The 24106-nt window shown below is 36.2% G+C and overlaps 1 protein-coding gene and 1 long non-coding RNA gene across 10 annotated transcripts in view; one reads left to right on the forward strand and one right to left on the reverse strand.

Annotated features, from left to right (window-relative positions):
- Nucleotides 1-1987: 1987 nt before the first annotated feature.
- Nucleotides 1988-24106, forward strand: part of LOC128263759 (zinc finger protein 592) — a 39612-nt gene continuing 17493 nt past the window's right edge. Inside the window, exons 1-4 of one of the 9 annotated variants that reach the window (XM_052998924.1) lie at nucleotides 1988-2213; nucleotides 2416-4051; nucleotides 8357-9611; nucleotides 16634-16735. In XM_052998924.1, coding sequence (XP_052854884.1) covers nucleotides 8370-9611; nucleotides 16634-16735 — 1344 coding nt within the window. In that variant the 5' untranslated portion in view covers nucleotides 1988-2213; nucleotides 2416-4051; nucleotides 8357-8369. Of the gene's footprint in view, nucleotides 2214-2415; nucleotides 4052-4584; nucleotides 4733-8356; nucleotides 9612-14264; nucleotides 14888-16633; nucleotides 16736-24106 lie in introns of those variants that run through there. The other 8 variants (XM_052998926.1, XM_052998925.1, XM_052998927.1 and 5 more) reach the window with 8 other exon arrangements.
- On the reverse strand, nucleotides 15656-16542 carry LOC128263762 (uncharacterized). The gene is made up of 3 exons (XR_008268512.1): nucleotides 16497-16542; nucleotides 16350-16413; nucleotides 15656-16290 (listed from the first exon to the last, which is right to left on the reverse strand). It is a non-coding gene; the product is annotated as an uncharacterized LOC128263762 (long non-coding RNA).

Here is a 24106-nt window from a genome sequence, read left to right on the forward strand (position 1 = left end):
TTTGTTGAATAAATACGATATTTTGAATTTTTTATATAATTGAATTTAAAACAAGACTACATCATTACTTTTACTGTAAACGCTATAGAGCTGGTTAAACTCCAAAAAAGGAGTCGTATGTAGAATTTAGTCCTAGTATATTAGAAGTCTGTCTCTTGAAACATGAGTTTTTAAAACTAGTCAAATTGGAGCTCAATATTGTCAAGCTAGTCGAACTGATCGAAGCTCGCGTTTTTTCCTACTTGTGGGACCTTGTAGAGCAGAAGAGCTTCGCTACAGTTTGCCGTCAAAATATGTACATACGTATGTACTTATGTACATATGTATAATATTAAAGAAAATCGATAGAGGTCGATATGTCTTGGACTGGGAAGAGACTAAAATCGATTGAACAGCAGCGGTGGCAGCTAATTCCGCCTAAGTATGTATGTCTGTACATGGCAGCATATATGCTTGCGTATTTACTAAATATCTACCGTTATAAATCCAATTCAGTCAGGGTTTGATAGTAGAGCTACATACATGTTTACCGTTGTACATAAGGATTTCATATAAACATTTAAATACATACAGCTACACCGTGACGACGACCAGAAATGCATCGAGATTGCATGCACACACACAAACACACACACATAAAGACCCACACAGACCCACACGCAGACACATGGAAAGTGCAGCGCACAAACACAAGCTAGACAGAAACAGTCGGTAAAAGAGTGCGAGACGGTGGCAACCAGAAGGAAGGAGGGAGACAGCAGGACATGAGCAGGGACAGGAGGTGCCAGAGAGGCCTTGAAGTAGACATTAAATCATGCACAAATTTGCATACCACCGACCAGGACCACCCGGCTCTGCTGTGGTTGCAGCGGGCAGGAGAGGCGAGGATGGGGTTCACTGGGTGGTTGCAGTGGTCATCACGGCTGCACCGCCGCCATAAGGGATGTTACTGCGGAAAGTGCAGCGATGACCAGAACAGCACTGGCTGACCCTCCGCCTGTCTGTGTGAGAGTAATCAGTTGGCGGGGGTGGCGGTGGCGCAAGGGATGATGCAACGAAAACGCATCTGAAACGCGGCATGGGCCAGACGTATTTGGTTCACACACACTCTCACATTCGCGGGGAACGAATGGACTGTGGGCATCGGCAGCATGCAGTTAAATGCACTCGGAGAAACTCGATCGAGAACATGTATGTCTGTATGTATGAACATAATTTTATACCATTTAAATGTGGGGTCCACAGATGAACTTGGCTAAATCAGTTGATCATAAAATACACAATATTTTTTTATGTTGAAAAGTGTCAACTCTCTACATATGTATGTACACTATTTATCAAGTTTAATATTTAAAGAATCACATCTACATACACTATTTTTCAAGTTTCAAGGATTTTGTGAAACATGTTTGCACACACATATGTACCTTGTTATCATTCAAATATATGAGATTATTTATATAACTTGGCAAAGCTAAGAGTAGGCCAACGCGATGAATACAAAAAATAATATTTTCAGATAAATATTTCTTAAATGATGGGGCGCATTTGGTCACAAAATTCGATTAAAATATTACTCGAAAAAACGTCGCTTGGTGTTATCCGATATCTCTCTTAACATTTATGATCAGAATACGAGCGCGATAATGGTTTCTTAGTCTGAAAAACGACTACGAATAGGAATGGGGGACTATTCTTTTGGAGTACTATCGGATATTATATTGTGACAAATGTTTTATGTTGTCATCACTGTGTGAGCTAGGTCGTTTCTTAGATTAATAAAATGGGACGCCTGGAGAAGATTCAAATTTCTTTCAGTGTGGTCGGAACTGCAACTGCAAGTGCAAAAGGAACTGGCGTTGCAACTGCAGTTGCCAAGAGCGCCGGCGCTGTCCTGTCCGAGTGCAAGGACCTGAATCCACATCCACATCCACATCCGCCGCTTTCGTTGCTGGTGTCGCTGCCGCTGCTGTCACTTTTTGTTTAACACACACAATTTTTATATTATAATAAGCACACCGCCGACTCCCAGTCATTCCCCCCTTTGGCAGTCTCCTGTCCCTTGTCCCGCTCGCCGAACAACGTACTTCCGAGGCGATGATTTTTATTCTCAATTATTTTGGATGCGGCATTCACAAACGCAATATTCCATGGAGTAGAACAGCCGACTGCGGATCGTCCTGACCTCGCGGAGCATTTTTATTTTATCAAATGTGCATAAAAAGATTTAAAATAACTGCGGACTGTGCTAAAAATTAATCGAAAAAGAAAAACAATGTTGTTCGATAAAGGAGAAAAGCACAAATGAATTGCTTAGCCCATGTGCAGAGGGACCTAGCTCAACTTGGGACTTTCATTTGTGTTTTACTGCATCAGATTGAAGTCTGACACATTTTGCTTTAAATTTAATTTCAGATCATCATAATTTCAACAAAAACAATAGACCAAAAACGTTTTAATAACAACAGAAAAAGCGATAAATCATCCGACTTAACTCAACAACCCAACCATCTTTCAGTTTAAAAAGCAATAGAACAGATGCAATTAATTCTCTGATTTCTGTACTCACATTACCGAATCGGAATATCAACATCAAACTTTAACTTTAACACGAGTCTACAAAAATTATAACAAATTATAACAACTAAATTAATGTAACCCAACATAAAAGCCGACCAACGAGAACAAAACCGTTAAAAACCATCTCAAATTTCTATGTTAGACAAATGAAACGAAAAAATAATTTACAACAAACAAAAATATTGCAAAATTGAAATCAAAAGTACAAAACCACGTAAATTAATTGCGAAGAAAATTTAGAAATTTATTGAAATACAAAAGGAACTTCAATGCAAACTATAAACCATTTTATGCAGAAAAAAATTCTTAACTTTTAATAGATTTCTGTAGGTTTGAGTAAGGATTGCGTAAGGATTTGAACCAAATCCGACCTAGGCTACGGACTTAAAAATAATTGAATTATTTGTGTACATATATAATAAAATAGTCGCTTAAATTGTAAAGCTAGCTAACATTCTATACCTAAAAGAGAGTAAAGAGTTTGTGTTTTTCGGACCTTACCGAGATTTCCCAAGTTATCGAAGAGGAACCATAACCACAGCTACAAAATACATTCCCTGAATGCTTACTCAAGACACACTGACACCGGAACAGATAGTTTGGAATACCACATACCCTACAGCTAGCATTTGACACTCAAGAGGCTATATTCATGTCCATATTTAATTACACACTTCAGAAGAAAATCGCGCTATTACTTTCTTATAATAAGAGCAATTTTCAAAAAGTATCAACTGTAACACGATAAAATCTAGACAGCAGTACGTAAAATGATATATATCGTAATTGTATAACGCTACCAACTAATCCACTTAAGCCACTATAGTATCCTATTTCAGTAAAACAAATGAGAGATTTTTAAAATAAGATATCTATTTAAGTCAGTTGATATAAACGTATTGGTAACGGTAACCAACATTTGGTGACCCAGGCTAAAAACCCTCTTAAACTTTATTACATAAAATTATATTTTTATATACCTTAAATTGTAGTATAAAGTGAGAAAAAAACAACTATTTGTATTTGCGAAGAATACAAATCCGATAGTTAGGTGTTACTTTTTGGGCGCGAAAATAAGTAAAGATATCGGGTAACAAATTGTGATTTAAAATTTACAAAAATTAAAAGCTTATAAGAAAGAAAATCCTATCTGGCTCCGTGACGGCATGGAGGGGGAGTACTGTAATTTTTGGAGTTACACCGAAAACAGGCGATTAATGACTTTTCGTAACAAATATATCGCGACACCGTAACGTGTGCCTTATTCCGGCCTTATGTTTAAATGACTTTCAATAACACATCAAAAATAATTTATATCAAACCCATAACTATAACCTATTGACCGTAAGAAACGTCAAATGTGAAAAGTAAATAGTAAGGAAAACCACAAGCTGTTCGAGGAACGCTAACCATTCGACTGGCGAGCTCATCGTCCACCAACCACAACTGAGGATCAACGCATGTTTTCAAGGTAATTTCTGAATGCGATCATACCCCGACTTCCACTGCACATACTGTATAGCACAATGAACTACGGCTGACCATTGTCCCGATGTTGTCCGATTGCCAACTAAGAGCAAGTTAAAGAGAGCATCGATATCGTGGAAACTGCTCCCGGTTAACAAGGATGCTGGTGCTGGTGTTGGTGTTGGTGTTGGTGTTGGTGTTGGTGTAGGTGTTGGTGTAGGTGTTGGTGTAGGTGTTGCTTTCGGCAAACACGAAGATGCGACGAAGACGTTTGCCGAAGGTTCAAGCGCCGCGTCCTGAAACGAAGACGTTTGGCTTACTTTGATGGCTGCCTTTGCGCCGCCAACGACGACGATGACGACGGAGAAGGCGAAGGCGAAGGCGATGGCGATGGCGAAGGCGATGGCGAAGGCGATGGCTCGACTTGAAGCCGACTCCACTTTTGTGTACAAGTTCTATTTCTAAACGAGACGTGTCTGAACCCCCAGCAACAGTCATATTTATACTTGGCCGACGCGGCGTCCAAATTAGTTTTTCTATGACTCGCGCGCCGCCAGGTTATCTGTAGTTGTTTACTGGGAGCAACTTCAAAGTCTCGGCCGTAACCGTAACCGTAACCGTAATCGAGGCCGTGCATTCAGATATCCATTATTTTGTTTTACTATCAAAACAACCTCGCAAAGAGGTAAAAACGGGCGAGAAACGCACTGAATCCCCAAAAATTCGAGTATTGATACTCAATTAAGTATTGTAAACGATAATTCAAATTTTCAGTTCGTTCTTTATATAAACATACTATTCTCGTAGCGTTTCGTTTGCGGCAATTGTTTACTAATTTGTAGTTACTAATTTATTTTATTTTTTTATTTTCCATTTTATGCTTTCCTGATTATTTATTTTAATTAACATTTAAGATTTGTCTTAATTATTTGGAATAATGCTAGTGATTAAAAAGCCAGAAAGTTTTTTCGACCACTATCAAGTTGCAAAATTGTGCTATGTATGTTAATTCTGAGCAATCAATAATTGCGTACAACTTAATCAACTTAAAATAGTTGCAGATTTCGTTCGGTAATCTTGGATTTGCAAAGATAAGTGCCTTTATTTATCTAAGTATCAAAAATCTTAGCTGCGGGCTTGGACTACACATTAAAGAAAAAGGACCGTACACTTTTGTTGAGTCTTGCGGTCATAATAAATATATAAATGAGATATATAAAAAAGCTTAAGAAATAGTTTTAGACCATATTGATTCTGACCTTCTACGGCCCATTGAATAGACTTTTCAGGGACCTATAAACTGTAGAGGGTCACATAAATCTTTAGACCTGAAGAAAAAACCGCTGGTTTTCCTAACCATCACAAAGCTGTTAAAATTGTCTGTTTAACGGTTTTCGGTTGCGCGCCTTACTAGAGCGTTATTTTATTTATTTATTTATTTATTTTTTAACCACAAGTGGAGTATGTTCCATTATTTCGGTTTTAGTCTCTGCAGTTCTATTTGCCTAGATCAAACAATACTATTTTCTTTCTTTTCATTAATTTCTTTATATATTTTAGACTTTTGCTAGACCCCTGCAACACTCTGCTATAGTTTTGATAATTGTAAATTGAAGCTATCATGATTTGCAGCTCAATTATTCGATAGTTCCTATGGCAGCTATATGACATCGTTTTCCGATTTTAATAATATTAAAGGCGTAATTTAATTAAATATTTAATAAGTTATTTATTTAATTTAATTTTTGCAAAAGCTGGAAGGGTATATGAACTTCGGCTTGCCGAAGTTTGCTTCCTTTCTTGTTTAGTTTTAAAGTAAGTTTCAAAATATTTGAAAAGCCAAAATGAGCGCCAATATCGCGGAGGCTTATTCATTTCATATCGTTCCGGTGAATATTTTTAATGGTTCAAACAAATTTTAACAGTCTGCTTAAAACTACAAACTTTAAACGTGTTTTTCTCAAAATGGGGTTTTCAAAGTCGGTGACCAACATCACTGGACACGGGTAAACCGATTCATAAACATATGTTTTAGCAATAAAACGAAGTTTTTCCCACCGACAAATATTTTTTGGTCAAAAATCAAGCCAAACAAATATTTTTTCTTATACATAATCATAAAATACAGATAAAAGATACCACAACATTTAAAAAACTTTTAGATCAATAAATTTTAAAGCTTTCTCAGAACGAATTCTGAAAAATTCTTAGGCTATAACAGCCAAAGTAGAAAAGAAAGTAGAAGCATTTTTTTTTTAATGAACAAATTTTAAGATTACAAACACAAGCAAAAGTAACAACCTTCGGAGTTTTTTAAATACTAATAACTCACAATAGAATAAAAAACCGACTCTTTCAAAAAGAAATTGAAATTGGGCTACAGTACCCAATGGTAACCAAAAATATTAAGTAAAACCTAGCACTGTCATCGGCATCAGGTACAAAAGTTTTATAGATATAGTTTCTGCTTACCAGGCATAACAACATTGTTTTACAATGTTACGTAAGAAATAATAGAATACACAAATAAAAATTGATTGGAAAACATTTTCTTTGTGTAAACTGGTAACAGAAACAAATTTGTGACATTCCTGTTTTTTATTTTTTTGTTTTTAATTCCTCGAGATATAGTAATGTTTTATAATGCACTAACATTTTTACATTTTTCATTTTTTTTTGAATATGGCAATGGTTTAATAATACAGAATTACGCTTTTGTTTTTTTCAATTCGGAAAAAGAGCACTACATGCTCTCTGCCATAGGAACCATAGAGCAATTGAGGTGAATGTCATCATAGCCTCATGTTTTTAAACATATATGCTTATAAATCAAAATTTAAATGCTTTTTAAGAATATTAGTTTTTTTGTTAGATGTCGGTACTAATTTGTACAGGAGACCTAAATAAAGTACACTAATACTCCATGACTAGGAGGCGTCCTCATGTTACTTGGACATTGAAAAACCGAAGAAAACCGTTCTGACTCTTGATCATCAAAAAATTATTTTTGGCTATAAAACCCTTTCTAATGTTTCCATTTCGCTTAAAAAACATCGACCAAGAATTCACTTAAAAAAAAAAACAATTTAAAAAAAGTTGTTTTTAAATTAAAATATATTACGGGAGATATGTTTAAGCACTTAATGCTGAAGAAATCATCAAAATAGCTGCTACAAATCAGAAGTTGTTAAAAAAGAGTAAGTGCAACTTTTTCAAAAAAGAGACCAAAAATGATTTTTCGAACGCCTGTAACGTACGTTTAACCTCGAATTTCTCAAAACCGGCCCAAATGTATTTTTGTTGTTTTTGTTGTGAACCCAACAAGTCTAAAATTTCATGAAAATCTGATCTTCGAGTTTAGGTGGCCCACTTGAAAGATTGTCAGTCATTAAGAAGTCCATAAATCATTAAAATGGATTTCTAAAAATTAAAATATAAAAATGCTCATTATATTATTAAATTATTATATTATATACCTAAAAAATTTACCAGACAATCTTAGCCAATTATAAATACCACGAGATAAAATTAAAGGTTCTACTTAACCAACGTTGCCTGTGAACAACTTCGTCGGTTTAAAGACTGTTAGCTTTCCTTTCGATTTTTTTGCTCATTCTTTCCGATAAAAAAGGCTTAATGTGTCTACCGAAAATATGAGTTTATTTGAAGATTATTTGGAGAAGTTAATTAAAAGAAGAAAATTGTGTTGTAACGATTAAAAAAATAAACAAATATTTTATATAATATACAACCAATTGGTAAAGCCTTAGAGCCCAACGAGCGTGGCATGCAACATAAAAAAATTTTTTTTTAATATCTGGCTACAGGAAAGAAGTCTTGATTTACTTCCAAAAATAAAAATGACCATTAAAAGTATTTGCATCGTAGGTTTTAAATTGTTGATAGTAAAGTAAATGGGTTTGTGTTCGTTGAAAAATACTTTAAACCGATAATTATAGTATATATATACATTATAATTATAAACAAACATGACATTGTCGTTTTTTTCCAAATATTTTATTTTCTTTAAAGCTCTGTTAATCAATTTGCGCCATATATTTTTTAGTATTGTTTTTTATTTTTTTACAATTATGATGGGGTGGCTTAAAATTGATCAAAATCTTAATTATAAAAATTTACAGTGTATGTAACTTAAAATTCGTTATAAAAATAAATCTATATGCGAGTATCTGGGTATTTATCTTGAAATAACACGGTGCAGCTGACTCATTAACATTCTGGTCTCGAATTCCCCTCTGCACCTATTAATTGTTTTAAAGTCTCTTGTGCGTTACTCTTTGTCTTGCAGGCAGTGACATGATATGAGATTAAGGTACTTTGGCCAGGCCCAAACCATTCGCAGTTGGCAGCCCAGACTTGAAAGCAGGATCGAAGGCAAAGGTCTTATCGATCGTACCGATCGCACCGATCGCACCGATCGGCCAATCCCAGCGCGCTGGGCAACAGATATTGGCCATCTCCCGGACAACTTGCTTCGAATGTTTAAGATGGACGCCGCAGACTTCTGGCAGCAGGCGCGAGCCCCTTTCGGCCTGCAAACGGCGCTCCACCAGTACAACTCGCCAGTGAACCCACAGCAAGGTGCCCACCACACCCTGCACCACTCCCTTCCGCAGGAGCACGAGCTCATGGCCGATGTCCATTCGGGAGGCTCAGTGACGGCGAACAGCGGCGGCTCCATCGGCGGCTCCATCGGCGGCTCCATCGGCGTCTCCAGCCCCCATCCGCCCCTGAACAGCAAGGTCGAGTCCGGGTCCGGATCCGGATCCGGATCCGGCCATATCCTGCATCAGCAATCGGAGCAGCAGTCGTACGGGGGCGACTCCTTCCGGAACACGCAGTCGCCGCAGCTGAGCAGCCACCACCTGCTGTTCAACGCGGCTGCAGCAGCCGCTGCGGCCGCCCACCTCAAGTCCACGGCCCTGCAGACCAACCTCTCCCCCATGGGGGACCAGGCGCAGGGCACGCTCCGCAGCTACGGCCACGCCCACGCCCACGGCCACGGCCACGGATCCCTGAACGCCCTGTGCGGGATTAAGCCCAAGCAGGAGATGGACGCCACGCCGGCCCACCAGCCCCTGGACGAGTGCCACCAGCCGCTGGCGCAGGCGCAGACGCAGACGCAGAGCCAGCCCTCGTACGGTGGGGGCGTGGGCGGGGGAGCGGACTTCTACGACGTGGGCGAGGCGCCGGCGAGAAAGACGGACGCGGGCGACGCCGAGGGACAGGGTCGGTCGCTGACCATTGGACTCGGCGCCGACGAGGCGCAGTCCCATCCGCGGACCCAGCCACTGGCGATGGGGGCAAGAGGCCTTCAGACGCTGCAGGGCAAGCCGATGTCACCGGGAACGGGAACTGGAGCAGGAGCAGCAGGAGCAGCAGGAGCAGCAGAAGCAGGAACAGGGACAGGACCCCGACCCACAATGATCGACAAGACCTTGTCGCAAGGCCAACAGTCGCCACAGCACTCCTCATCGCCATCCGGCGGCAGCACGACGCCCGACATAAAGTACAACAACGACAAGATGGCCAATGAAATTCAGGTATTATCGATTTTTGTGCTCTGAAAAGAGTTCAGGGCACCCCGACACCACACAACTGCTTTAAGCCAACACAGGTTGTTCGAGAAGTTTAGATACACTCAAAAAATGCTTGTTCTAAAGCATAGAAACCCGCCTTTAATTTTAGAAAATCGCCTACGACTTTGGATCTATGGTCGATTTTGTCTATATTACAGGAAGAAGGTTTTAAAAAAATACCCTTAACCCTTTTAAATCCCTTATTTTAGATGTATTTTACTAATTTTTTTATGTGCCCCTGAACCCTCCTCTCCCTGTAATTGGAATGAAAAGAAAGGAAATACGATAAATTATAATGTTATGATAGGAAAGGGAAAAACAAACTTACTTCTTTTTCGGGCCAACTTGGCTCATTCTGGATCTGAGCCGAGGACCTTTGGATTCGTAGACTTATACTAAATATTCTTGAAAAAATTCAAATTATTATTTACTTGCGAATATGCTTAAAAACATTGAAGCTATGATGATTTGCAGCTTAATTATTCTATAGTTCCTATGGCAACTATATGATATCGTTTTCCGATTTTAATAAAATAAAAGCGTAATTCTGAACTGCCAAAAAAGTCTATTACAAAATAGAAAATAGGGTCGGAAATGTCTCCTTCACTGCGTTGCAAACTTCTGACTGAAATTATAATACCATCTGCAAGGGTATAGAAACAGAACATTTTCAAAAAAAATTTACATATAAATACTTAGTAGGGGATTTGAACCCGGGTCCAAAATAGCTACCCAATGTTTGATGTTCCAAGACATTAAACATTTTAAAAAATTCTTTTTTAATTATACAGGCATTTTTCTTCATTTTAGAAATAAATAATAGAAACAAAATTTCTATATTATAAAAAAGTAGATTTGTAAAAGTGATACATTTTTACATTTTTCTTAACTTAAAGACGTTTTTGCTTAATTTTAGAATAGGCTAGTGTATTTATTTTCTGAAAGCATGGGTGATTTTACCTATAAAAAATTTTTTTTTAGAAAAGTTTTTTTTAAAACACAGGAAATATTTTCCTTAGAATTTAGAATTTTTTTGAAGGTAGGAAAAATATGTTTCTATATTTAAGAAAAGACTGCAAGCTTTTGATAAGTAATATTCGATTATATTAATACTTCGATTATTGCAAAAACTTATAATTTCATTAGATCCAATACATACAAAGTTTTGCTAAGGACGGAGAGGCAGACTAACTGAAATGGCCTGCTCGCTAGGAACTAATTTATTTTCCTATACAAACTATTGCACGTTCCCGAATAATGTTATTATACAAGTGAGAGTTGGTTTATCTTAGTAACCGATTAGTTTAAGCTGCCTTTTGGGTAACAGTGCGCTAATCACCAATAAACATTTACATAAAAAAAAACAAATTTGATCTTGAGAGCATAGTCTTTTATTAATAATAAACGTTAAGAGTATCGCTATGGACGGCAGTACATGTAGTGACGATGCGCACCAAGAGCGTGTGCATAGGAGACTACTTTATAAAGCCGCAGATTGAAAATCTGCTGTGATGGTCCGATCGTAACGAGTAAGACACCCATCGAAAGGTATCGCTAAAGAAACAGGGAATGAATACCAAGACTTTGGGAAATTTCATTGGTTCAGGAGAAAGGGCGGTCAAAGTGACATACTACAATTTTTTTAAGTAGAGTTCTTGAGCCCACTTCTTTCACACGGTTTAAATTTTGTTCAAAATACGCTTCGAATTCACTGCGTTCAAAAGCTATTCAAAAAAATTTTTTTTTGTATTTCTCAAAATGAAAATTTTTCCGTGTTGGTTTGTCGGTTTCAACAAATTTTAAGGACTTCTTTTAAAATTCTGGAATAATTTTTCATGTGTTGGGCTTTTAAGCGGTAAATCGCTAAAAATAGCTAAACCTTAATCTAGTAAAGCTACAGACATTTATGTGATTAACAAATAATTGTCAAATGCTAATGCTAAAAAATTTTTTTTTTTTACTTTTTGGCAAATTTTTAAAAATTGTTTAACTTTTACCTATATAGCATAAATGTTTTCGAAAGTTATTAAGCAAAAGTTTCGTCCTATGCACCATAAATTTGGTGAGGAAAATGTTATGAAAAATTGGTTTCAGGTTAAAAGAAGAAACATTTTTACTGAATATTTGTAAAATATTATTTATTTTTTTTTTAAATTAAATTCAAAACTCTTCCTAATTTAAGCATAACTAATATGAAATCAGATAAAAAAGTGATCAAGATGTAAGCAAATATCTTAAAAAAACGAAGTTATGAAAAATTAAATGTTGGGAGCCAGACAACTTTCTCGTTATTTTTTTATCGCTTACAAGTGGTATTAAAATTTCATTCAGAGAGACAAATTCCCGACCCTATCAGCATCACTAGGAATTTCGATCTAGCCATATCCGTCTGTTTGTCCACTCGTTTCTAGATAACTAACTAGCCTGTCAGTTTTAAACAGTGTTGGGAAGAGTACTAGTTTTTTGGATCTAGGTATTTGAGAAATAAGTACCTAGCTAAGGTAAAAGGTACAGAAATTGTCAAGAATCTATTTAAGGTAAAAGGTACAAAAAATGTTAAAAAAACAGATTTTTAATAGATTTTTTCTTTTAATTTTGAGGTCAGTTTGTTCTTCACGAAGTTGTAGATGAATTATGATATTGTGTATACGTTCTGGCAATTAAATGATGTAGCAGAAACATCTAAAAAGAAAAACTATATTTCTTGCATATGAACGAAAATACAAAATTCAATCAAGCTAATTTGAAAACAAATAACATAAAAAAATATATCAGTACCTAAATACCTAACATATCAAAGTTTTAAGATAGATAAAAATCTTAACCCAGGTGAGGTAAAAGGTAGCCCGACATTCTTTAACCTAGGCTAGCTATAAGGTATCAAAAATATGTACCTTGGTACGTACCTAGATAAAAGTACCAAGGTACACTCAAGCACTGGTTTTAAAGCTATTATTAGTAGTTAAAACGAGCTGGATCGGACGACTATATGATACAGCTCTCATGGAAAAAATCGGGAAAATATATGAAAAAATTAAAACTTTTCAGTTATTTTAATTGATTCGAAATACTTCGATACAAGTTAATGTTTAATTGCTCAGAACTACGGTTCTAATATTATTTAAATCGCGCAACGATATCATTAAGCTGCTTGTAAAACATTCGGCACGCTGAGATAAAATTGCCTGTGTGGGCAAAATACCTGGAAGAAGCGGTCCGACTGGGAACATTTAAAAAGTGTATTTATTAAGTCGAATGCTTATTCATTTTTCGTCACAAAATATCTGGTATTTTTATGTTGAAGGTTCGATCATTACCTCGTTATGAGTTATTTTGTATGATTTAAATAATTGTTAAAATAGAAGATTGGCCCTAATGTTTCAGTACGTGCCCTTTTTGGGCCAGAAAAAATAGACTTTTTACGTCGTTAACGACCTTGAATGTTTTGGTCTTTTCATTTTACACAAAAGTTTCAAAGTGAACTCCTTTCTGACCACTGATATTTTTTTTAAGAGAGTGTGCTCAATTTGGATTCTCTTTCTATGGCATTTATTTTTCAGGGAATTTGCATTTGACCCAAGGACCCATCATTCCTATCTCTTAAATCTGTGCACTCTTAGTTTAAGAGTACGTTAAAACAACCTCCCTTACGCGAGGGAAATTTCGAAAGCTCCTTTCGTTCCAGTTCAAAGGGGTAAGCTGCGGCCACGTCCACTAGTGCGCTAAACTCTCAAGTGTCTGTTTAGCACTTGGTCGCCTTTGGAGCGGGGCCAGCTGCCTTAGTCCTGCGCCAGTTTTCTTGGCGCTTTAACAGCTTTAGCGACAGCGACAGCCCTTCTCTTTTGACATCATTCGTTCCTGTGCCCCTTGGAACGTCTCTCTGCGCCTCAAAATCGCGCCTGGAACGAGAAAGGGGTTTGGAAATCAGAGAGGGGTAATGGAAAGTGAATGGGTGTAGGTATGTTTCATTAGTAACGTTAGGGGAAAGAAGAGCATGAGGCGATAAGTTGTCGGTGGGCAGGGAGTGAGAGCGAGGGAGAGGGAGAGCGACTGCCCGAGTGACTGGGTGTGAGGGAACGAGAGAGAAGGACAAAGAGCAGTCTTATTCTTTGCTTAGTTTTTAGCTATGCTTTTTCTTGAAGTAACCCCCATTGTCGATTTTCTGGCTCGCGTAATGTTCCTCCTACGAGCGGGTGCACGTTTGTCTGTTGGTGTGCGAGAGTCTTCACCTCGGCTCACATCTACAGTTCTACAGTAAGTTACGAGGAACCGAAAAGGGGATGCAAGTTCAGGTTCAGTTTCACAACACACACATACATGCAGACGTAAAAGGCAGTTCACTGTTCCTAGTCCAGACTAAAACTCTGCCGCTGCCATAATTTTTGTTTTCCCTGGACTTGTTTTCTTTTCACCCCCCACCCCAGCACACACTCTGTGCATTAGGAAAAGAGAAACGAGAGCGCAAGATGCCGTTCTTTCGGAAGCTTTTTCTTTCTGTCGTTTTTTATAACTCCGTCTGTGCTTGTTTCTTCAAGAAAACAATAATAGCCCATAGAGAAAGAGACGCCGAATTAGAAGCTCAACTGCGGCAGCGACAGAGACGAAGTCGACGACGACGACGCCGCAAAACAGGATAGTTTAAGAAGAACCCCCGGCACTCACGCAGTGTCCCGTTTGCTGATGATACTTCGCCGAGCCGGCAGAAGTTCAAAGGACATCAGACCGTAAGGTTGTGTGCTCCGGTCTGCTTCGCGTAGCTAAACAAGCCAACAAAACTAAAATCAGTTTGTCCGTGCGCCAGCTATTTTCGTGGTCGCGAACCCAAGTAATTTTGAAGCACCACCACTAACCTGTATCCACTGAGGGCAGTCGCGGTTGAAATGCCTTCTCGTCGCTAGAATTTCTCTAACAACGACAATCTTTCCGATCCACAAATCTAATATGAAGGGGCGTCCTTCAGTGCTGATGCAGTTGATAGCATTGTGTCGCTCGTGCATCTTACCGATACAAAAAGCCGCCTAATATGATATACAAGTGCCTCACAGTGCGCAAAACTTTGAGTCGGAAATATGGACAAGAAAACAAATCGCCGAAATAAGAAATAAAATTTAAAAACAAAAACAAACACCGCAAGGGCACTGAACTGTGTTGTATTCGTTCCGATTTGTTTCGATTAACGATCGCCTATCTAGATCGTTAACGTAAATACAATGACACTTGACTGTGAAAAGGAGCACGATGTAATTTTTTATTTTTCATTCACAACTTTCAAAATTAATGGTTTTATTAGAAACAATTGTTAAAATAGTGAAAGTGCTATTATTATTGCAGCCAGGGACGTTTAAGAATTTTTAACAAATGAACTATTATGAAATTTACAATGGACTTTTAAGTAAATTTCGCTATTTATAAACACTATGTTAGGATAGGTCCCAGTTATTGTTGTTAGGTTGGGCGGATTGTGATGGTTGTACATATTTTTATACCCTTTGCAGAGCGTATTAAAAATTCAATCAGAAGGTTGCAATACAGTGGAGCAGGCATCTCCGACCCTATAAAGTATATATGTTCTTAATCAGCATCACTAGGATAGTCGATCTGGCCATGTCCGTCTGTCCGTCCGTTTTAAAGCTATCTTCATGAAAGTTTTACAAAAGTTGTCTTTCTATGGCAGGTAGAATATAAGTCGGAACGAGCCAGGTCGGGCGGCTATAGCATGTAGCTATACAATAAAAGAAAAATAATATAACTTTGCAGTTTTTAAATTTTTTTATAGTTCTTCAAGATATTAAATATTTCAGAATTACGTTTTAAAGTTCACCAAAACCAGACGAATATTTCAAATAGCTCCCATAAAAACAATAAAAATATTAAAAAAATTTTTTTTTAAATTTAACATCTCTTTTTTTTTAATTTTAATTTATTTTGACTTAGTAATAATTTAATAGTTCACAATTACGCTATTAATTTTATTCGATTCGGAAAACATTCATATATCGAATATTTGACCTGAAAAGCATCATAGCGTCAATGTTTTAAGCATATACCCAAACAAATCTTATTTTAAATGTTTTTAAGAATATTTCATTTTTGCAAAAGCTGCAAGGGTATATGAACTTAGGCTTGCCGACGTTTGCTTGCTTTCCTGTTGCTTTTAAAATTTGTAAAGAAATTAATGGTTTAAACTTAAATAAAAGTACCAATCATAAAAAAGAACAAATAGTAGTTTAAATATAAGTATATTAAGTCTATTCAAAATTTAGTTTGTAAAGATCTTTTTACACACACACTTACAACTATTTTGAGAAATATGCACTGCTTGTGCATGATGAATTTCTTACAAAACAATGCATTTATTAATTTTGAAGCGCTGACCAGTATTGGGGAAGGTAACATGTATTTGAGCCTAGATAATGTAGCAAGAAACTGGAAACAAATGATGTATATGTAATGCCATGATGTAATATGTAATATGCTGCCGAAAATGGCATACATGTCTGAAAGTACCAATCGAGAAAAGGGACAAATATTAGTTTGAATAGAAGTTATTGAAGATATATTTAAGTAGCACTTTGCTTGTGTATAATGATGATATTTCGATCTATGACCAGTGTCGAGGAAGGTAGCAGGAAGGTAGTTGAACCTAGATGTAGACAGTAATAAAACAAGTTATTAAGTAAACGTAAATGTGTACAAATTTACCAATGCAATGAAGTAATACGTAATAAAAATGAAATTCATCAAATTTTGCATCTAAAGCCATACACTGAAAAATTGAATTGCGAAATACTTTTGAGTAGAAATTATAAAGCGATTCCCCAACACTGGTTGAGCAACTCTTTGATTTACCATTGATCACACCGTTGAATCAGTGAAATGGGTTCGCCATTTCAAAGTTCACGTCTAACTTTACCGTAAATAAGAAACGAATACTACCCGCCAGACTTATTTGTAATTAACAACGAACACCTCCGATTGTTTTTCAGCTTCAGCTATCCCGGTCGAGCAGCGCAGCCGCGATCAGTGAACGCACCCTTGAAGAATGTTGGTCAACCCTGCAACGAGTGAGTTGGCATCTGTTCCGTTGTGTATAGTACTCTTCCTCGTCAAAGACACATGTACACAGCTGCAGCGCAGCACAGCACATCCCCGAACACCTTACGCACAAATAACAATCAACAGTATGCAGATGTACATATGTACATATGTACATCCCTGCATTTAGAAAAACTTGTCCGAGCCAGGAAGCGCTTTCCCCGGACGCAGTAGATGAGGAGAATCAGTTCCTTTTATAGTATAACGAAACTGTTGTTCAAAGCTGCGTTACTTCGAGTTAATTTATTTTCGTTTAATTAAGCGTTAATATTTGTATAGTTTTTAATCTAGTGGTACTTAGTTTATTCGCACACTTAATTTGCAAACTAAAATATATCGATAAATGCTTCAACTGTTAATATCGCAAGTTGACACCCGCTATATTCTGAGCTCATTTACTTTTATTTGCAAGCAAGCCGGGCGTCTAAACATAAAATATGTTATATATGTTTAAAATTAATTGATCTTTCAGTTTATTGTTTTCGACATGTACAAAAAACAATAGATTTTATAAATTAAATGTATGCGTTCTCAAAACTATGCAATGTTTTATTTTATTTTATTTTCTTTCATTTGCAAATTTGTTTTAGGTTACTTTAATTTTTATTTTAATGGCAATTCGCGGTACTTAAAGTGTTTGTTTGAAATAACGATTTTCACAAATACCAAGATTATAGGCACATTACCAGTGTACAAACAAAAAAAACCCGAATTCTTACAAAGAATTTCTGCTTTATATTCAATGCTTCGACTTTTCTTTTAACATTTTGAGTAATAATAGACTGATTCCATTGGAACATTTAACATTTTAGTGGACTTTTTAAACGTGCCTGATTCCATTGACTCATTTAGCTAATGCTACTACGACATGTGAATGGCACAAACAGCTGATCTCGTTTTGTTTACTTCTGAATTGCCGCAAATCCAAACGAAACTAATTAAAAATCATGAATATAAGTGAGTCAACGGAACTCTTTAATGCACAGCTGGAAATACGTAATCCTTTCAAGGCATTTGCAAACTTGGAAGGGGAGCTGATGGTGTTGTTTGACGGGTTTTCAAAGGAGACCACCACAGATTCCAAAATAGAGCAAGGATCCCCGTATATGTGGTAGTTTTTTCCTGCCAGAGTTTCAGCAGTATTGCCACTAGGATTTTATGCAAAATAGATTTTATATTCGAAAAAAATTGCGCCACTAACTAAATATCGTAAAATATCGGTATTTTTTCTAAAAACGATCAGGGCGAATGGTTTGTAGTCGCATTTATTTTATTTTGCTATTTTTATTATGCTAAATGCGATTTAGTGCGCCAATGAAATCCGACTATAAGTAAAGAAATTGCAGTTTAGAAGTCGAAGGTGTGAAAAATTCAGTGCTCTGGTCTATTTCTAAAAGTGCAACATAAAATTAAAGAGCTTCAGTTGAAGATTTTATTTTTATAGGCACTTTAAGATTGGAGAAATTGTGTCAGGGAAATCAGACTTCAAAGTTGACATCGTATTCAAAAGACATGGAAAATGGCCCAAGCCGAGGACTATTTTTTTATGATGCAGTGGTGTATTAAGAATTTTTGTCAGCAAAAAAAAAAAAAATAGGTAACTGTGATCATATGGGCAACGTAATTAAGAACGCCGTCAATCATCAGACTTCGTTTTCTTGGCTATGCCTTGGAACCTTTGATTCGTCAAAATTTCACACAATTTGATTTAGTGTTCTTGTGTAACTGATATTAAATGGTAGTTGGTAAGCCGGAGAAGTAAAAAAGTCCAGCAAAGCCACAACGCTTTGTGAATATCAGGGCCTCAATTAAGGTGCAAGCCTCTATCATGGGACTTGACTATAGCAATATTTTAGGGAACAACAAATTGTTTATATTTGCGACAAATTTCTTTGTTTGTTTCAAAAGTTATTCATTACTCTATAAAAAATATTTTTTTTTTAATTTAAAGATACGTTTTGTAAATTTAATTTTAAGAAGATGCAGATAATCGTTACATTAAAAAAAAGCTTTCTTCTTGTAGTTGTGAGACAAACTTATCAGTCAACGCACTTCTTTCTTAATAGACATATTATAGAGTGGTTACTAAATTAAAAGTAATGTGATGTCAATCAGGCAGGATAAAAGAAAATTAGAAAAAAACAAAAATCTTCACGTTACTGTAATTGAAAACAAATTTTCGGAATAGGCTAAGATTAGGATGAGTTTTTTTATATTATAAAAGACACACATAAAATATACTGTAAACCATTTTATATACATAAATAACGAAGTAAGCTTTTAAAAGTTGTTCCAAACAATTGTTCTGCTTCTGAAACATATGCAATATTTTTTTGCTTAGTTGTTCCGATCATAGTTTTGGGGCCATATAAAGAAAACTAGTTGTTTGTTTAATAAATATAAGTAGGAGAGTGGTAGCTTTCGTACAGATTGTATTTTTTGTATTGCAATTTTGCTAAATATACCCAATCTATAAGTAGTAATTTAGGGTGAAACGCCTTTTGGACAAACCATACCTAAAAAATGGTGCAGAAATAAACGACTTTTTTGTACATTGGGGAAACCGGCGTACTGCACGTCTGACCTTCCCTTCCCTTCCCTCCCTCGGATGTTTTGTCTTGAACGGCTAAGACGCAGACATAAGCACATTCGTAGGTCCTTATTTATGTTTGTATGAATGGGTATATGTATATTGTACATACATGTCTGTGTGAGTCGCTTGCACACGAACAAGCAAACTCGCACCCAGCCGAACGAACTCATTTGTCCACCCCTCACGTTTTTTTCGACCATTTTTATTCCACTCACCTCGACCACACGCCGAGCGAAGCGAAAAGAAGCGATGGGTACCGCCTCCTGCTACCCCTAAGATAGAGTGAAAGGAGCGTCCGGTGGACCTAAGTCCATCCCTCTTCGAGTTTGCGTCCCTTGCTGCATGGTGCTAGGGGTCGAGCGGAGTTGGCGGAAGGAATAGAACGCGAGGCGAAGCGAACGAAAATAAAAACGAAACGAATGAAGAAGGCAGGACTTAAAAAGGGGAACGAAATAGGGTAATGCATGTATGGAAGTTCATTGTGACTTTCTAAGCGCGCTCTCCTCTCTCCTCCTCTATTCCTCTCTCTCCTCTCTTCTCTCTCCACTCTCTCCTCTATCTCCTCTCTCCCATTTGATATTTTTTTTCTTTAGATATTACATTTTAATGTGTTTCGACAATGTTTTTTTTATTGAGAGTGAATGCATAATGCATTACAACTTAAATAAAAAATATGACATGAATTGCATTAAAAAAATCAAATTACTGTTTACCCGTAATTTAAGTTTAATTTTTATTATTATTATTATTGTATTAGTGTGAGACATTTTATTTCTCCATGAAGTAAAACCTTTGGTTTGACCTAAATATTGACATGTTGTATCTTATATCCTAAACATCGCTGTTTTTAATTATTATGTTTTTATTTGTTGTAAAGGAAAAACAACACTGATGTGAAATTGAAAGTACCTACACTTTAAATGAAATACATTATAAGATCGTTTTTTATCAGATAATTAATACCGTTTAAAGGATGTTTAACACTAAAACTAGGTTGAATTGTTACGTGTTTCCGTTTAATAGAATATCTTAACTAGAGAAAATTTGATTCAATGGACAGAATAAATAATCATTCATTGGAATATTGGATTAACAAACATAGTATTTGGATGTTCAAACCATACCAAGTCTCCCAGGAGTCTTCATGCTCCATTTCGTCCACTAAGATTTCGAATTGTAAGTGAATATATTACAAGCTTACTCCCGTTGCCAGCTCCGTATAAACGGGCCTGGCTAAGTATCTCCTCGCACCGGCCCTAAAACGTCTGGCTGGACCTGTTCTTTCATCGCAATCTCATTTGCCGACAATCCGCTACTGCCGTTGGCCGAGTCTGGACCCACCGTCAGTTGGGCCAGTGGTGTTATTTTATATTTTTACGCGATTCCAAGTCGGAGGGCAACGGGCAGAAACAGACGGCGTAGTCGGGCTTGCCTCTGCTGTCCACATACCTACCAGAGCCAAGTGAATAAAAAGTGCAGTCTGTCTCGGACAAAACCGAGTGGCGATACGATGGAAGTTGCTAAAGCCGCTACCAGTGGAAACAAACCTTCGCTTGTCCGCCAACCAACCAGAGAGCCACACGAAATCTGCCTCGCCCTTTCCCTGACCACCACACTGCACCAATATCCTTGTTTTATTGCGAGTTCTAATACTTGTCCCGAACCACTTCCTTAGAAGAACAAAGGGCATGTGATATTCCTGATGCAACGATGATAAGTACGTAACGATACAAAACCCAAACAAAAGAGGTATAAGACACATTTTAATATTCCTTCCAAGGAGTTTTTAATTTTTTGCTTATGTATGTATATTTATTTATGTATATTTATTTGCAACGCAGTGAAGGACACATTTCCGACCCTATAAAGTATATATATATATTCTTGTCTTGTCTGTCCGTCCGTCTGTCCGTCCGTTTCTACGCAAACTAGTCTCTCAGTTTGAAAGCTATCTGCATGAAACTTTCCCAAAAGTTGTCTTTCTATTGCAGGTAGTATGTGTGTCGAAACAAATTATTAATAATTTGACAGTTCTGATTTAATCTTTAATTTTATTAAAATCGGAAAACGATATTATATAGCTGCCATAGGAACTATCGAATAATTGAGCTGCAAGTCATTATAGCTTCAATGACGAAGGAAAATTAAAATTTTAATGTTTTTAAGAATATTTAATTTTTGCAATAACTTCAAGGGTATATGATCTTCGGGTTGCCGAACTTTGCTTCCTTTCTTGTTTATTTTTTTAATATTGAAAAATAACGGGACTGTTGACTGACTGCCGAGGCTGAAATCGAAAATTTCAAAAAGATTATGAAAGCTAAATATATTTCCTTTACAATGGCCTACGATCTTTAAAGAATACCAAAAATCAACAAAATGGCATAGGATTGACATAAAGTCGTTATTTGGGGTGAAAAAATGACTTTTTATATTCTACCAAATGGACAAATTTTAACCAATTCAAAAATTTGCAGGTCGTTGTAGGTAGTAGTAGTATGATAAGTTTGAGGTGCAGCGGTACATCCCTGAGAGCGACCGCACTTTGGAACGCTGCCATTCAAAAACAATTTGTTAGATTCGACCTTGCCGCTTTCCCAGTTTTTATTTGGAATTGTAAACTATCGATTAGCAAAAAAAATTCATTTTAAAAAAAGTGTTACTTTTTTTTCCCGTTTTTCTCGAAATTACTTTTTCTGAGGTAGTTGACTTGATATTTAAAGTTCTACTGAACCGATTCCGTTGAAATGTGGTATACATCTTGGTTTTACAACTATATAGCGCTTCTGCCTCGGAACAAAAAAAAAATTTAGATTATAAGTAATTTGAAAATATTCTTGAAAATCATTTGCTTAGTCACCGCCATTTTTATTATTTTTTTTTTTAACTGTTAAACCCGATTTTTCCGATCTCCAAAACTCTGATTTTTGGGCAAAAATCTGGCATTTCTATATTATCTTCTTAAAAGATGGATATTTCAATAGACTTAAATAAAATTTTAAGGATTTTTTAATCCAAACCAAAGCCAAGAAATATTTCTAATTTTTGCATACTTTATTTCTAGAAAAACAAGTAGGAAACGGATTCATTTAATTTTAACACACACTTAAGAACAAGACACAACAAAACAAAGTAAATTTAAGCCACTAAAAAATATTAAGTGGTTTAAGATTTAGCTTTAAAAAATCTTTTGGTGCCCGAGTTGCCAATACTAGTAAAATAATGAACCCGTCAACATTTTTGTTTTGTTTTTTTTTTGGATTTTCAAATGTTTAAAAACAATTTTTTAATTTTTATATAATTGAAATGATTTATGATGACGTCATTAAGGCCCTTCAGTGTATGCATTATTATTTTTTTTGTATGTTTGTATATTTGTAATTGAATTAGACGATATAAGGGATGCAGCATACTTTTGGGCTGCATTCGACTTCTAAAACTGCATCTCCCTCAAATTAAGTTCATAGTTAAATTCTCGAAAAATAGAGCAAAACCGCGCGAAGTCGGCGGGTGATTTTGGTAGTTAATTAATCAAAGAATTTATTTTAAAAGGAATCACTTCATTTCCGGAGGGTACCCGAAAGAAATTCTAAAGAAAAGTATCCCAATGCGAAAAAGTTCATGATTTTTTAAAGGTTTTGTCTATAATTTAGAATCAAGTAAGAAAATCAGCTAAGTTTTTTTTTGTTACGGGACATTTTAGTCAATTTCAATGACTTCAAAAGCTTTCCGCTTTTCACTAGTTTTTTTGAGTTTTTATTTAACGTTGCATAACCTTGCATCTTTAAAAATATGACAAAAACAAGAAAAGAAAAATGTAATATTCTTTGAAGCATCTAAATTTTGATTTATTTGCCTTTATGTTTGTAAGGTATTATAATTTCAGTCAGAAGTTTGCAACGCAGTGAAGATGACATGTCCGACCCTATAAAGTATATAATTTCTTGATCAGCATCACTAGTAGAGTCGATCTAGCCATGTCCGTCTGTCCGTCTGTCCGTCCGTCTGTCAGTCTGTCCGTCCGTTTCTACGCAAACTAGTCTCTCAGTTTTAAAGCTATCTGCATGAAACTTTCCCAAAAGTTGTCTTTCTATTGCAGGTAGTATATAAGTCGGAACGAGCCGGATCGGACGACTATAGCATATAAATCCCATAGGAACAATCGGAAAAATAAATGAAAAAAAATTATAACTTTGCTGTTTTTTAATTTTTTTTTTAGTTCTTCGAGTTTTAGTAATGGTTTAATATTTCAGAATATCGGTTTAAATTTCATCAAAATCGGACGACTATATCATATAGTTCCCATAGGAACAATCGGAAAAAAAAATAAAAAAATATTATAACTTTGGTGTTTTTTAATTTTTTTTTTAGTTCTTCGAGTTATTGTAATGGTTAAATATTTCAGAGTTACGGTTTTAATTTCAACAAAATCGGACGACTATAGCATATAGCTCCCATAGGAACAATCGTATAGCTGCCATAGGAACTATCAAAATTATGCTGCAAATCATAATAGCTTCAATGTTTTTAAACATACACGCAAAATTTAACGTTTTCAAGAGTATTTAGTTTATGAAATAGCTGCAAAGGTATATGAACTTCGGCTTGCCGAAGTTTGCTTCCTTTCTTGTTTTTATTTTATTCAAATAGGAAAACGATATCATATAGCTGCCATAGTATTGAAAATCTTCATAGCTGCAATGGGTTTCAATGGGTACTAACATAGTTCGAAATTTAGAAGTTTTTTTTTTTGCAATAGCTGCAAAAATGT

This window comes from Drosophila gunungcola, unplaced genomic scaffold (genome assembly GCF_025200985.1).
Source record: "Drosophila gunungcola strain Sukarami unplaced genomic scaffold, Dgunungcola_SK_2 000018F, whole genome shotgun sequence".
NCBI classification, from domain to species: Eukaryota; Metazoa; Arthropoda; class Insecta; order Diptera; family Drosophilidae; genus Drosophila; species Drosophila gunungcola.